At 37.4% G+C, this 15,349-nt stretch overlaps 1 protein-coding gene across 13 annotated transcripts in view; it reads right to left on the bottom strand.

Annotated features, from left to right (window-relative positions):
• Positions 1-581: 581 nt before the first annotated feature.
• gng2 (guanine nucleotide binding protein (G protein), gamma 2) overlaps positions 582-15,349 on the bottom strand; it is a 35,670-nt gene continuing 20,902 nt past the window's right edge. For 4 of the 13 annotated variants that reach the window (XM_087277900.1, XM_087277897.1, XM_087277899.1 and 1 more), the window contains 2 exons: positions 1,775-1,887; positions 582-1,458 (listed from right to left, as the gene is read on the bottom strand). In XM_087277900.1, coding sequence (XP_087134026.1) covers positions 1,330-1,458; positions 1,775-1,861 — 216 coding nt within the window. In that variant the 5' untranslated portion in view covers positions 1,862-1,887 and the 3' untranslated portion in view covers positions 582-1,329. 13 annotated transcript variants of the gene reach the window in all.

Below are 15,349 nucleotides of genomic sequence, written 5' to 3'. Positions count from 1 at the left end.
ACAGCAGAATGAACCGCCAATTATCCAGCAAGTTTTTACGCAGCAGATGCCCTTCCAGCCACAACCCATCTCTGGGAAACATCCACACACACACATTCACACACACTCCGGACAATTTAGCCTACCCAATTCACCTGTACCACACGTCTTTGGACTGTGGGGGAAACCGGAGCACCCGGAGGAAACCCATGCGAAGCCAGGGAGAACATGCATACTCCACAAAGAAACGCCAACTGAGCCGAGGTTCAAACTAGCGACCCAGCGACCTTCTTGCTGTGAGGCGACAGCACTACCTACTGCGCCACTGCCTCACCTATGTGTAACTGTATTATTATAATTTTAGGTTGTCTGTTATAATTTTGTGGACTTTTAAAAATATAATATTTGTTATTTACTTTAAAAACAATGTTTCATTCTGATTCACAAACTAAAACTGATAATAAAAGGGTTACGAAAAAAAACAGTGCTATAATTTAGTATTAAAGCTGGTGTCCGGTGTGGAAGACATTAGGGAAAAGCTGCTGTTTACAGCCAGGACAGCTTGTCTTAGTAACTGTTTGAAGAAAAAAAGAAGACAGCACTTTGTCAGGCTTCATGCAGTTATTATTGATATCACCACAAATAATGAAAACATAGAGCACAACACAGCTGAACTTGCTAACATTTTTGTACAAAGAGTAAAAAGAGAACTATATGCTTAAGACCAATAAAAGAAAGATCTGTTTGCTGTACAGACAGATAATTTTCATCAGCGTCTAAAGGTATTTCATTTTAGGAATATTTGTCCAAGCGTGAATCCATTAGAAAACTTCACCAAACTGTCATTCTTTAAATAAAAAACAAACAAACAATTGCTGTACCCACAAACGGCTACAGAAAGCTACCTAAATGGTAGGCAATATAGCAATTTCATCTGGAAAAAAAGATTTAAAAAGAAATAGCACAACAACTTTAGTAATAATCCACGTGGGATCTAAGATCAGTGATCAGATTAACGACCACAGCCCACTTAAAAGCAAAAATCAATAAAGAAAGCATCTGAAGACCTCATCAGAACCACAGAAACCTTTGAATACTTGAATTAATTTTCACAACACATCCTGGCTGATCTGCTACAATGACAGTCACTCGTGGCTCCCTCCTGAATTTCGACAGACTCCCGTAACCATCTTTATATCTCAAGGCCACTAGGTGGAGTCAGTGGCTCGAGTGGAGAACTGAAGGCTTCTCTCCAGCTCATCTCTCCAGCCCTTGTAAAAGATCAACGTGTTTTTATGTCCGTGAGTGTTTCCCAGAGGGAGCAGGTGAGTCCATGGCTGGCAGCGCGGGTTACAGGATGGCACAGAAGAACTTCTTCTCCCTGAAGGGGTTTTCGGATGCAGGCACGGGCGACAGCAGGGGGTCCTCCTTGGCATGGGCTTCGCAGTACGACGTCAGATCTGCTGCTGCTTTGGAGACCTGAGGTTGATAAACACATACAGTAAACAAAAACAATGCTTATTTCTTGTTAGATTGGGGTAAAGTTGGTTCTACATTCGAACATTCATTTATTTTTGAAGTCATTTTTGAACATTGCATGCAATGACTTTAAAATAACATGAGCACTATTTAACAACTTTGATGGTCATTGGCTGCTAATATAATTTCCCTATTTATAATTTGAATACTTTTCTGAAACAATATCAAGAAAGTCTGAATGTGCGAATATAAAACCAAATTTACCTCAATTCTAGTCAGTATGAGGATTTGGAGGAAATTATATGCTCTTTCTGACCTTTATTCTGTCAATATTGGCCTCCATCTTGAGCTGCTCCACCAGTTTGCGAGCCTGAGCGATGCTAGCTGTGTTGTTGGTGGCCATGAGGCTGGCGGTTCAGGCCGGTTACACTGGAATGCAGATGGGACAGCTGATTCAGGGAATCTGATAAGATAGATAAACATTGAAAAATAAAATCTATACAAAAACTAATGATTTTTCACAGAGATGGCGTACACTCAAAAAATAAGTTTTTCTTTGTGTTCATACTGCTTATCTAATTTAAATAAGCAGAATCAACACAATTTTTCAGTCTTTTAGGGGAAAACTTTCTTGTTTTATGTTCAATCTACTTAAATTTGTAAAAACAATTAGGTTAACTAATTTAATTTGTGTTGGGACAACATGAAGGAATTTTGTGGAACCCAGCATATTTTGCTGTGTATCCCAAGTCCAGTTCTGGCGATTCACCTCCCTGCACATTTTGAGTTGTGTTTTTTTGACAACTGTGGATCAGTTCTTTGATTTCTCTGCTAAACTGCAGATGATCTGAAATATGTTGTGGTAAATAATGCCGAACTCAGACTGCATGATTTTCAAAGTAATAGTGTGTGTCACAGATGTTTTCACACTGCGTCACCTTAGAATTAATAGGTTCTATCGGACATTTTTGTCAAAATTGAGTTATTGACATTCTTATTAAATGACGACTTATTTACATAATGTGATGTTTTTTTAGAAGTTGTTTACATTTTAAGACTTTTTACTTAAAAAGCAAAAAGGTTTTATCTACAAAGTCGAACTCTGGCTTGGCTCTATAAGGTTTTTTTCTGTGAGCCAATCAGCATTTTAATGCACGCACGATGACCAATCAGGATCAGCTTTCTTTGTCATTTCGCCGGACTGTTCCATTGACAGCGGGAAACGCCAGAAAGACAAAATTGCACAAAATCAGAGTCGGCTAAATAATGCCGCACCACACAAAATTGAGATGTGCGTAAATGTGATGGTTTAAAAGCATTTCTTGACATTGAGATTCATTCATTCATTCATTTTTCTTCGTCTTAGTCCCTTTATTAATCTGGGGTCACCACAGCGGAATGAACCGCAAACTTATCCAGCATATGTTTTACGCAGCGGATGCCCTTCCAACTGCAACCTATCACTGAGAAACACCCAAACACACTCTATCACACACTTACACTATGGCCAATTGTTCACATTTTAAGACACTGGAGCACCCGAAGGAAACCTACGCGAACACAGGGAAAACATGCAAACTCCACACAGAAATGCCAACTGACCTAGCTAAGGCTCGAACCAGCAACCTTCTTACTGTGAGGCAATCGTGCTACCCACTGTGCCACCGTGTCACCGACATTGAGATATTAAACATTAAATTTTAAAACCGACATTAAATTTTACAGTGTTGAAAAAGAAATGATTATTAAAAAATTTATATTTTCAGTGTCAAATGTATTTATTTGTTCACATAGTCAGTGAAACACTTTTGAGGGTTCATTAAACTCATTTAGTCATCGTCTGTTTCTTTTAAAGTCTTCAAATTTAATTTTAAGCCTTGAAGGGCAAATACTTAATTTAATTCATGGGGCATATAATTCGATAAATATAATTCAATAATTCATATACAGCATAAAATGTAATAAATATTAACATATTAATTAGATATAATGAACACCTGCACTTAAAAAAAATTGCACAGCCTTGCATGCTTAATTTGAACAAGAAAAAAATATTCATCCTAAAACATGAAATAAATGTTATAGAAAGCAAACATTTTATTTTCTCAAGCATCAACACTTGATCATTCACACACATTCACACATCAACTTATTCATTTTTCTTGTCGGCTTAGTCCCTTCATTAATCCAGGGTCGCCACAGCAGAATGAACCGCCAACTTATCCAGCAAGATTTTACGCAGCGGATGCCCTTCCAGCCACAATCCATCTCTGGGAAACATCCACACACACACACTCTCATACACTGCAGACAATTTAGCCAACCCATTTCACCTGTACCACATGTCTTTGGACTGTGGGGGAAACGAGCACCCGGAGGAAACCCACACGAAGGCAGGGAGAACATGCAAACTCCACACAGAAACACCAACTGAGCCAAGGTTCGAATCAGCGACCTTCTTGCTGTGAGGCGAACATGCTACCCACTGCGCCACTGCCTCGCTCAACACCACCTTATATATTATGTATTTCTTGAAAAGTAATGCTTCAATGAATGATCTGCCAGATAGAACCTTATAATTCCAAGTGGAAAATGACTTTTCAGAATGAGAAGGTTCTATCTGCATTTACCGTGGTTTGTTTACTCCAATTTGCAAATGTAAGAGAACTTTGATAATTTACATTTAGAGAACCCTTAGTATCTCTGTCATGGTAATGTATGAAAGAGAACTGTTACACACATATTTGTAACAGTGTAACAGGGGAAGGGGGGGGGATTGGTGCAGATCTGCAGAGTGGATGCGCGCGTACTGAAGAGCGGTGTTATCACGCGCATACTGATCAGCTGTGTTGTCGCGCGCGTACTCAAGAGCGGTGTTGTCGCGTGCCTACTGAAGGGCGGGATCAAAGGTGTGTCGCGTCGCGGGGGCACTTTTGATCATTTTGGAAGGGCACTTTCTATCCAAGACTAAAAAGGGCATGTGCACTGCACAGGTTGAGCCCTATGTGTGCACGTGCCTGCAGAACGCAGATAGTGAACTGTAAAATTCTACGGTGTCGACTGCGTGACTATCTGGGGTAGCGTTCCATCGCTGCTTTGTTTAAACTGCAAGATGGATCGGCGACATAGTGTTTTACACTCCATGACTTTATAATAGGAAAACTCGCCTACAACTATGTCCAAACTACATCTCACAACCAAAAGCAAATAGTAAATCTTGTGTTGTTAACTAGATAATGAGAAAGAAGCCTTTAATGGGGTTGAAAATTCACATATTTGCTCACCTGGCTTTAAAGGGAATTAGCAATTTCTCCTCAACGTTTTTCTTTTTTTACCCGGTTGAGATATTGCTTAGATGACACTTTAAACAGACACGGGTGCTCCTGACAAATTTACACTAGTTTTTCCTCCAGTTCTGGGTGCAAATAAACGGAAAATGAGCGCTTTTTAACTTCTCCACCAGCCACCCACTGGCCTGCAGATACCCACACCAGTGGATGCTGCTCTCTCATTGGCTGTAGGTGATCGCAGATCTTATTTTTAATCAGAAGTCATTTCACACTACATGTTTTGAATCGCCGACAGCTCCCGATATTTAGCATTCTAAATAACTGATGGGCATCGGCGACGCATCTGCGATTCTCTCAGATCACATTTTTAATAGTTCATACTGTGTGATTGTTACTCGCGTGAACATGCACCATTTGTCTGTGATTTCAGCCATTTGTCTGCGATTTCTCAAAACTTGCCGGCGAGTCAAAATCGAGGCTAAAATCATGCAGTCTGAAGGCATATAAAATGTAAATGTGTATTAGTGATTCCCAAAGTGGTGAGGCAGAGGCGCATTAGGTAGTGCTGTCGCCTCACAGCAAAAAGGTTGCTGAGTCGCTGGTTCGAACCTCAGCTCAGTTGGTGTTTCTGTGTGGAGTTTGCATGTTCTCCCTGCCTTCGCGTGGGTTTCCTCCAGGTGCTCCGGTTTCCCCCAAAGTCCAAAGATATGTGGTACAGGTGAATTGGGTAGACTAAATTGTCCGTAGTGTATGAGTGTGTGTGGAGATTTTTCCAAGAGATGGGTTGCAGCTTTAAGGGCATCTGCTGCATAAAACTTGCTGTATAAGTTGGCAGTTCATTCCGCTGTGGCGACCCCGGATTAATAAAAGGACTAAGCCAAAAAAAGAAAATGAACGAATGAATGAATCCCAAAGTGGGAGTTGTGGGACTATGACAGGGGGTCGCTTGGTGATTTAAAAAAAATCTGTTCAGTTTTATTAAGCTATTAAAATTGAAATATTTTAACCATAACCCACAGAAGATAAAAATAATAGTTTTTATAGTGAAAAAACAACAACATGTAAATCAAAAGCCATCAGTTTTTAATTTTTTTTTCAAAGGGTTGGTGTGTATACCATAGACTGTAAAATATATGGACGTAGTATCCGTGACATCACCCATAGGTTTCTGAAGAGCGCAAAAGAAGCCACAAGTAGGCGCGGCCAACCGTCGCCATTTTGGTCACGCGTCATCACACCCACGGCGGGATACCAAACAAGGGCAAAGAGGCGGAGAGTGAGCGGAGCTACAGACACCTGCTAGCATTTAGCTTGAACCTGGCTCAGACACACTTTACTTTGGGAGAACGCTTAATACTTTATCACCTGTGACTCGTTTGTATTCTGACCACTTGTGCTTGGTTGTACACTATATCAATAAAGTGTTTAGACTTTTAAAAACACTGCTGTAATACATTGAGCCACTAAAAATTGTTCTTATGACGTTTTTCAACAGGAGGAAAACGCGAATTACTTCCAAACACTTCAGATATAGTCTGTGTTAGTTAATGTAAGACTATTGATAAAATCCAGTATAATACTGTATGACAACGCTTCAGATGACTGTTCTAGAGCCTACAGCTAATCAATTTGTCAGATTCTGGAGTGCATTACAGCTCTAAATATAAATATAAACGATAAATGATCTTATATAAAACAAATACATGTATAGAGATGGTATATAAGTATATAACTTTACTCACATGGGAAACGGAGGCCACATGAATGGTTTGTGAGCACAATTTAGTTCACTCAGCATGCCATGCCATCTAATAATTGTGGGAAACAAGTCCAAAAGGCAGTTGACTGTGTAAAGCCACATAAAACAACACAGAAATACGATAAATATGCCGAGTTCAGTGGCTAATCTGCAGGATTCAGCTGAGGTGACGTGACGGCGACCAACGAGACCTAGCTGTCACTCAAGGGGCCACGCCCTTAATTATGCAAACTTAATATAAAGGAAACGGATGAGTTATAAAAAAATTCACCCCCCTCACAGTTGTCATGAAGGGTAATATTAGCTGTATTAACCAAAATCTTTTTTTGTACCAGGCTGTAAACACCTTTTTTTCTGCTGTAAAGTTGGCCATTCTAACAGTGGGCTCAATTGAAATTTGCTCTGTTTTGGAGCCAGGAGCGGCCAGGACTAGCGGAATTTCGGATGAATTGCAGTTTTAGTTACTTTCGTATTGGCTTCCTGAGGGAGAGCGGGAGGTTGCCGCTTGGTGTATACGTTAGATTAACACAGCAATATCGTCAGCTGCAGCAGATTGATTTTATTACGCCAGGTTAAACTTTCTGACACCTTGATGGCAATCAAATACATTAAAAATAAAAACAGGCCTCAACTGAATATTGTGGATGATCTCTGATAAGCGGTCTCCAAAATTAAACTAATAGACTTGTGCTGAAAACATTGTGACCTGTCTCTTTAGCTAAGGTAAATATTCAATTAAACAAATTGATAAATGACTATAAAAATGATATGGTTGTTAGACTGTTGCACTTTCTTGTGTTGTCAATATGCTCGTGTTTATATAGCCCTATTGTTGTATGAGCAACATTTGGATATTTTAACCACCTAAGAGGAATTTGTGGCTAGCGAGTCACTAGCATTGATATTTTAGGGGTCGTGGGATGAATAGTTTGAGAACCATTGTGTTGGGTCACCAGGAATGAAATGGGAAACCAGTGCTATAGAAGAACCAATTCACTTTTTAGTGAAATTTTTTTCACTTTTTCAACATTTTCATAAACTAAAGAGGCACTTATTCACTGTAATGAAAATTTCTGGAAAAGGAAAGTTTCCATTGATTTTAAAGATTCTATGAAACCTTAGATGCTAATGAAAAAAACTTTTAAAATATACTGACTTTTTTTTTAAACTGCTGTAAAAATTGATAATGTGTGTTTAGTATTAAATATTTTGATATAAGCAATGTTAGTTCTAGGAGTCTGAAATATTTAAGTTTTTAGTTTAATGAAGTTCCTGATGTAAGTTTGGGAGGAGCCTGATTAGTCAGGTGGGTCAGTCAATTATCATGTGTGAATATAAAGTAAGTAGCAGTCTTTGCACTGTTAAAGTTATCTTTTCTTCCAGCATCCCTCCACCTCCCCATCTCCTCATCTATTTAAAAAAAAAATATATATATATATATATATATATATATATATATATATCATACTTAGAGCTGGAGTCAAGCCTCGAGCCTCCTTCTAGGACGGGAGGTCCGAGCTCTCTTAGGGGTTTGAAAGCTTGGGCCCCTGTTTCAGGACAGCAAAGACAAAATCGTTCACCAGGTTGACGCAATTAATTGAGCAGGTGAACTCGTGAATAAAAAATATAAGAGATACAGAGGTTAGTTTAATAGAATTATTAGAATGTCTATAATTTTAAAATAGACACATACTGTACTGTTCAAATGTTTTAAGCAGGCCAAAACATTTTAGCAACAGCTGGAAATGAGCAAAAAATCCATTTAATCAATTTTTTTTTTTAACCAGCCGTAAAACTATCTGAGAATTATTTCATTCATTTATTAATTTTCCATCGGCTGGGCCCTTTATTATTCAGGGGTCACCACAGTGGAATGAACCACCAACTTATACAGCAGATGCCCTGCCAGCCGCAACCTAGTACTGGGAAACAACCATACACACTCATTCACACACATACACGGCCAATTTAGTTTATTCAATTCACCTATAGCACATGACTTTGGACTGTGGAGGAAACCGGAGCACCAGGAAGACACGCCAACATGGGAAGAACATGCAAGCTCCACACAGAAATGCCAACTGACCCAGCAAGGGCTCGAACCAGCAACCTTTTTGCTGTGAGACAACGGTGTTAACCACTGAGCCACCGAGTTAACCCACGAGTATTAGTTCAATAAAATAACCTTTTGTATTATTATTGCAAAACATTTAGTCTTTTTTCCTTTTAATTAAATTCTTAAAAAGATTTTATTAATATATTAAGAAGCAATTTTTAACACAATAATATATTATTTTTATTAAAAATTTTCTTGAGCAGTAAACCAATATATTCAATTGTTACAGAAATTTCTGATTTCTGACATAGTTTTAAAATATTCATTAAAAATATTCTAACAGAAAATTTGTTTAAAAGTTCTCAAGATAATTTTTATTTGTGTTCTTCTATCAAAGACACTAGAGATTTCTTTCAAATCATATTTAAAAGCAAGGATCCTTATCGTTAAACAATAAAGATAGAAACACCTGTTTATAGATAGCGGTACAATGGTATTTTTGTTCATTCTAGATAGTAATTGGTCTAGCAGGTGATTGGACTATGACCTAGTTGACCAAAGAAAGAGTAGACATGAGCATAAACATTTCACTTTCACACTAGAGAACAGCATCAAAAGCATTGATACAGTACAATTACTTCCTTATACTCTCAAAAAATTACTTTTGCTGCTTGTTCAAACTTCCTTTTTAAAAATTATTTGTGTTGAAACAACACAATTCTTATTTGCAAAACCACAAAATTGAATATTTGAAAAAATGATTAAGTTTACTTAATCGATTTGTGTTGGGACAACATGAAGGATGAAGGCCAGCTTTTTAAACTGTCTACATTGTATGATTGACCCACATTAAAAAAGTCCACTTTTACCTACTTACAAATCTAACATTTAAATCTATACATATATAAGAATAGGATACAGCAAATATTTTTGTCAGATAAAAAAATAGTAGTCAGATAGTTACAATAGAAGTCAATAACAGGGGGAAAAAAGCTAATGCATGTGTGTGTTTGTTTTATATTCACGTGGCTCTGCCATATGGGTATTGATGGCACACTGTGACACACCTGTCATGACTGTGAGCTCAAAGGTCTGTGGTGTATCAGGGATTTTAATCTCAGCATCTCTCCTGCAGGGAGGTTAAACACAAAGACCTGCTGCTGCGAGCAAACAGCAGGCGGCGCTAGACTATCAACTGCCACACTGACCTCATTCAAAATCAGCAGCACAACAATCTGGCGCAAAAAGATAGCCAAAACTTCTTGTTCACGGGGTCAGAAATCGAGTAAGACTCCATTATTTAATATTAATCAGGCTCTGATTGTTGTTAGGACGACAAAGGGTTTAACCCTGACAGCACCAATCAATGTCAAAGTGACTGAGGTGGAATAAGTTTAAATGGGCTTTACGGTTCACTTAAAAGACGAACTTCAATTGACTTCTTCAGTGTTTAGCAGTGAAAGTGTGCTGTGAGGTAAGAATTAAGAAACAAAAATAAATAACTTTTGACAACTGGTTTACCACAGAAATGTACAAGGACTAAGGGTGAAGAAACTAGGGGAGAGCTGGGACAAAGTACCATATTTTATAAAAACTATTTTTAGTTTTTAGCAGAAATATATTTTTGCTGTGGTAACTAACTCACAACAGTGGTCTATCAAAATCAGGTGTTATTTTGTATCAATGTAGAACAACCCCACTATATCGTTCATTTTTGTTATCCTAAACAAAAGTTGCACTTTGTTTCTTTTGACCCCATAGGCGAAAGTAACACACGGGTGGGTCAAAAGTAGCATCAGTATTTGCAAGATTTTACTGGCTTAAACTTATACATTTTAATTTGATCTGACTATGACCTTGTTCAATGCAAACATATTTTGTCCTTTATTTTTGCTAAAAAAAATAAATAAATTAAATTAAACTGCGTTTTCATTTTAAACTTTACTTTCATCAAATGTTTTAAAAGCAACTTGACGATGCAAAATGTTAACATTTTCTACAATTTTTGAATAATTTTTATTATTAATGGCAATATGCAGTCATTTTATATTTATATTATTTAAATTAAGACACTGCAAACTCTAATGTGGGTATATCTATTGCTATTATCAGTGTGACAGGAATAAGTTTTACTTTCGTCCCCTCAGGAACTCTTGCTATTTAAACCTGACTGAAAACTCTAACATTGCAAACTTAAAGGATGTGTTATTACACTAAAAAAATGTAGATTAATCCTTAGTGTGACAAAAAATACTACAATAATTTACTTTTAGCTTATAATAACTTAAATTTGGAGCTGACTGTCAGACACGGTCCCGAAATCAGCTGATATTTGGCAGCTTCATCAAGGGTATGCTGAATGTGCTGTTATAGTCCGGAAAGCAAATGATGTCAGGGCTCAGAGAAAATTGCTTTGTCTTGTCCCCTGTAACTTTCGCTCTCCCCTACTGAATATAATGTATCATAACATTAATTAATTTTTTAAAGGCCATTTTAAACACGGAAAGTATTTTCACACGTTAATCTGGTTTACAACATGCAAAAGACATTGTCTTCTTTATAGTCTTCTTTATATTGTTTATTTCTTACCATTAGTTATTTCAGCTAAACTGATGAAAAATCTTGAAACACATTTATTAATCTTAGATGATGTTCATTTCTCAATTGATGTTTAATAACTAGTAACAAATAAGTTTAGGGTGACACGGTGGCGCAGTAGTTAGGGCTGTCGCCTCAGCAAGAAGGTTGCTGGTTTGAGCCTCGGCTGGGTCAGTTGGCATTTCTGTGTGGAGTTTGCATGTTCTCCCCGCGTTCACGTGGGTTTTTTCTAGGTGCTCCGGTTTCCACCACAGTCCAAAGTCATGGGGTACAGGTGAATTGGGTAGGCTAAATTGTCCGTAGTGTATGTGTGTGAATGAGTGCGTGTGGATGTTTCCCAGAAATGGGTCGCAGCTGGAAGGGCATCCACTGCATAAAAAAACAAATACTGGATAAGTTGGCGGTTCATTCCGCTGTGGCGATACCAGGTTAATAAAGTGACTAAGCCAAAAAGAAAATGAATGAAATAAGTGGTGCAAAAAACAGTGTGGGGGCAAATAAACAGGGGGGCTAATAATTCTGACTTCATCTGTATATGAAAAAATTAAGTGATTTTCTACAAGTAAAGCATGAGCACACATTGCTTTGCATCTTATAAACACAACCAAGCCTTACAAATACACTCTGGACCACCCCTTTAATTATGCATTATGATCATACCATATCATGATTAAAGCTTAAACAAAAATTTCAATAAGAACATTTAGAGAAGAGCTTCTTCTGTTGAGTGTTTGTTATGTGAATCTATTTCAATATTCATAATTCAGCCATTAATGAATTTGAAAATGAGAGGAAACTCAGGAAACTTAGCCTGAAGGAAACGAGTTCATCACGGCCTATTAACTTTCCACTTGTAAACCAATAGGGCTTGCAAATGTAGTCACTATCTTGACATCCAAATGTTTGTGGATGATATCCTCACTCTTATCACATTATCTTAAATTACACTTCCTGGTGTTATTACATTACGTTTCTGCATTTAATGCCATTTTGTGTGCCACTGAAAATAGCATAATCAGATAAACAATGCAGGGCAGTAGTTTTTAGTTAAAGATGAAGGATCCCTCATTTGATTTGCAAAATCCATTACAGCAAGAATCTAGCAGATTTTCCGAGAAGAGCAGCGTCTTCATCCTCAGCCCTTGTTAATCCGCCGTTTCATTAAACCTAGTGACCATCCCAGGCATCTTTGCAATGGACCACAGTTGCTAGGCAACAGAGATACAGAGCGATCTAACAGCAATGAAATGTTCCACTCCTAAAATCACGGATAGAGCTCACCGAAGGCAACTTTAGTCAAGGGACCACATCCATCTGAAGGGTTCAGAGAGGGGACAGCTTCAGCACACGGCCTGCCTCTGTAAATCAGGCCTAAAGAGACATTTACAAGCCAGACAAATCCAGGGTGGAGTCTGTGTTTAAAAGCCATTTCAGATTGCAGTCGGTATCTGTCTTCCGGGAGTGCAGAGCTTTACCTTATAGGGGGTCAGAGAGACGGACGATGAAGACTCCAGAGAGCAGAGGAGAATGTCAGTGATAGGGGGGAGAATATATAGTGTCGGTGGGTTCAACAGATATACAGTCCGTGTGCAACGTGATGATGAGCCGGAGACATCTGTCGCCAGTTAACCCTTCACTTCAGCCCCTCTTATATAGTGCATCTTTCATGGGCCACCACAGGCTGAGGTTAATTTATTTGCCTTAATATATATAATCAAATATGTTCAAGGTAATAATTATGTGGTTCTAAAGAATATAGTATAATTAATACTGTTTGTTTTTATTTCAGATATCTATAGAATTTGCTAAACAAATCTAAGGAATTATATAGATTGTGGTTATTCTTTTAACAAACATTACAAATGATCTTGAATTAGATCTGTATAATATTTTGCAAGATAAATAGATATTAAAGGGCACATATTTTACCCCTTTTACAAGATCTAAAATAAGCCTTTGGTGTCTCCAGAATGTGTCTGGAAAGTTTTAGTTTAAAATACCCATCAGATTATTTATTATAGCCTCCACAATTTGCCTATTTTGCTCTCTGAGAACTGTAGCAGTTTTTAAAGCCTGTGGCTTTAAATTCAAGTGATTTGCTTCTCCCCACCCACCGTTCCCACGTGTGTGTCTGATTCTTATACGTTACATCAGATAAACGGCAGTCAGTGACAAACAGGATAAAGCTGAAATACAGCTCAGTAGTCAAAAATACCAAGTTAGTTTTTTGATGTATTTGTGGTGGAGTTTATTCAAGCCTTTCTGAAATGATGAGTCACTCACAAATGCAGTTTGCAGTACAAACAAATACCTACATATTAGCGTTTACCGACACCATGCGGCCATGATGATTATAGTGGTTAAGAATTTCATATCGATTTTACTTTTTTATTACAAACATGCAGTTTTACAAACGTTTTAAACATATAAAACTGTTCTGTGGATATGCGTATATGTTATTATAGAGAAATGGTGTCTGTCAATCAATTCGGCGGGCGGGGAAAACCGCACTCCTATGTCACATTATGGTGGGCCTCAAAATCACTCGGATTTGGATCCTATTTTAACATCAGGAAATTAAAAAGTTAACTTATTGGGTTTATATCACTCTAAAACGACTGTGGACACACTATACCTACACACAGTTCTGTCCAAACAGCTTACAAAAGTTGATTTTCATCATAGGTGCCCTTTAATAATATGCTGAAGAGCTTATACAGTAAAGATAGCAATAAAAAAAACACTCATCTTAAATATTGAAATTGTATTTATTTGTTTTATTTATTACTAAATGTCCAAAGTCTAAAACCAATTTAACTACAATTCTAGCCCCAGCATTATGCAGTTTATAACAGAAGATAAATATATCGGCATATTCTGTGCTTATAAATTAAAAATGTATCTTCTCAACTTTATGCATCTCTAGTTACAATTTGTAAAACAAATCGCTGTCACTTTACAGATTATAACTAACTTGATAAAGTAAAATGAGTACCTTTTCATTGTATATATTACAATAAAAAACATAAATATCCAATATAACAGGGTATTATTTTACACGTCAGGTTAAACTATGTTAAAGGTGCAGTAGGTGACCTGCCAAAATGTTAACTGGTTAGCATAATATCTTTTAAACACAGTCCCACCCCTGCCGTCCAAAGCCGCGCTTTCAGAAATGAACATGCACATTAAAGATGACAGTAGACAATCCACTTGATCATGATGTTTGACACTGTTGTAGTACTTTATAATACTACAATTCTGATTAAAATGTATTATATCTAGCACATTTTCAGCTGTGTAGCAAGCAAAAGTTATAATGTGCAATATTTCATGCATGCAAGGATCGCTGGTCTCATTATCTCTTTCTCAGTGAATTGTCCTTAACAACTAACGTTACTGTGGGTGGCCAGCAGGGTGCAGGAATTACACTTATTACTAAGCCATACTTACCTGCTATTTCAAACCGAATATTTAAAGTAGCATGGTAAACAATATAGGGAGCGCATCACAGGTTGTCATTCTTCAAAAAAATGAAACAATGTAAATATAAGACCAACCTCAGCTCAGTAAAGCAGGCTAGGCGGATTAGCGCTATTTGCTTTTGTTCTGCTTTTAAAATAAATAAAAATTTACATTATTGATGCTGTAAAAGGAACACACGCAACGGCAGATCTGTTTGAAAGGCTGCGCAAATGTACAAATATACATTTATTGACAGACAGCTTGCGCTATCAGTAATTATGAGAATTTTCGACCCGACAAATTTAATTTGGATGATTAATTTTAATCTTATTCCTTATGCAGAATATAAAAAAATGCATATAAATACATTTAGATAATTTACTGTAGTCTTTAATATTGGAATGTGAAGAGACTTTCAACCAGCACAACAAAACATGTTTCTGAAGACAATCACCTACTGCACCTTTAACTCAGTTCACGAAGTATAAATATCTATAGCTGTTTTTAAAAAGAGAATCCCCCACACAGGGATCAATATGTTTAAGGGTCCTCGCCAATAAAAATCTGAATTTATTGAGACGACTGCAGCTATGCAATATACAATCATCACTTCACTGCGCTCTATCTAACTTTAAGAATGCTCATAAATATCTCTATCGATTTGTCCATCAGAACACTGATCTGTTAGGGGTCTATAAAGCGGCATGTATATATTTGAAGAAG

Source organism: Danio rerio, chromosome 13, assembly GCF_052040795.2.
Source record: "Danio rerio strain M-AB ecotype USA chromosome 13, GRCz13ab, whole genome shotgun sequence".
Taxonomy (NCBI): Eukaryota; Metazoa; Chordata; class Actinopteri; order Cypriniformes; family Danionidae; genus Danio; species Danio rerio.
Note: the sequence above shows the minus strand (reverse complement) of the source record. Positions and strands in the feature narration are given on the sequence as shown.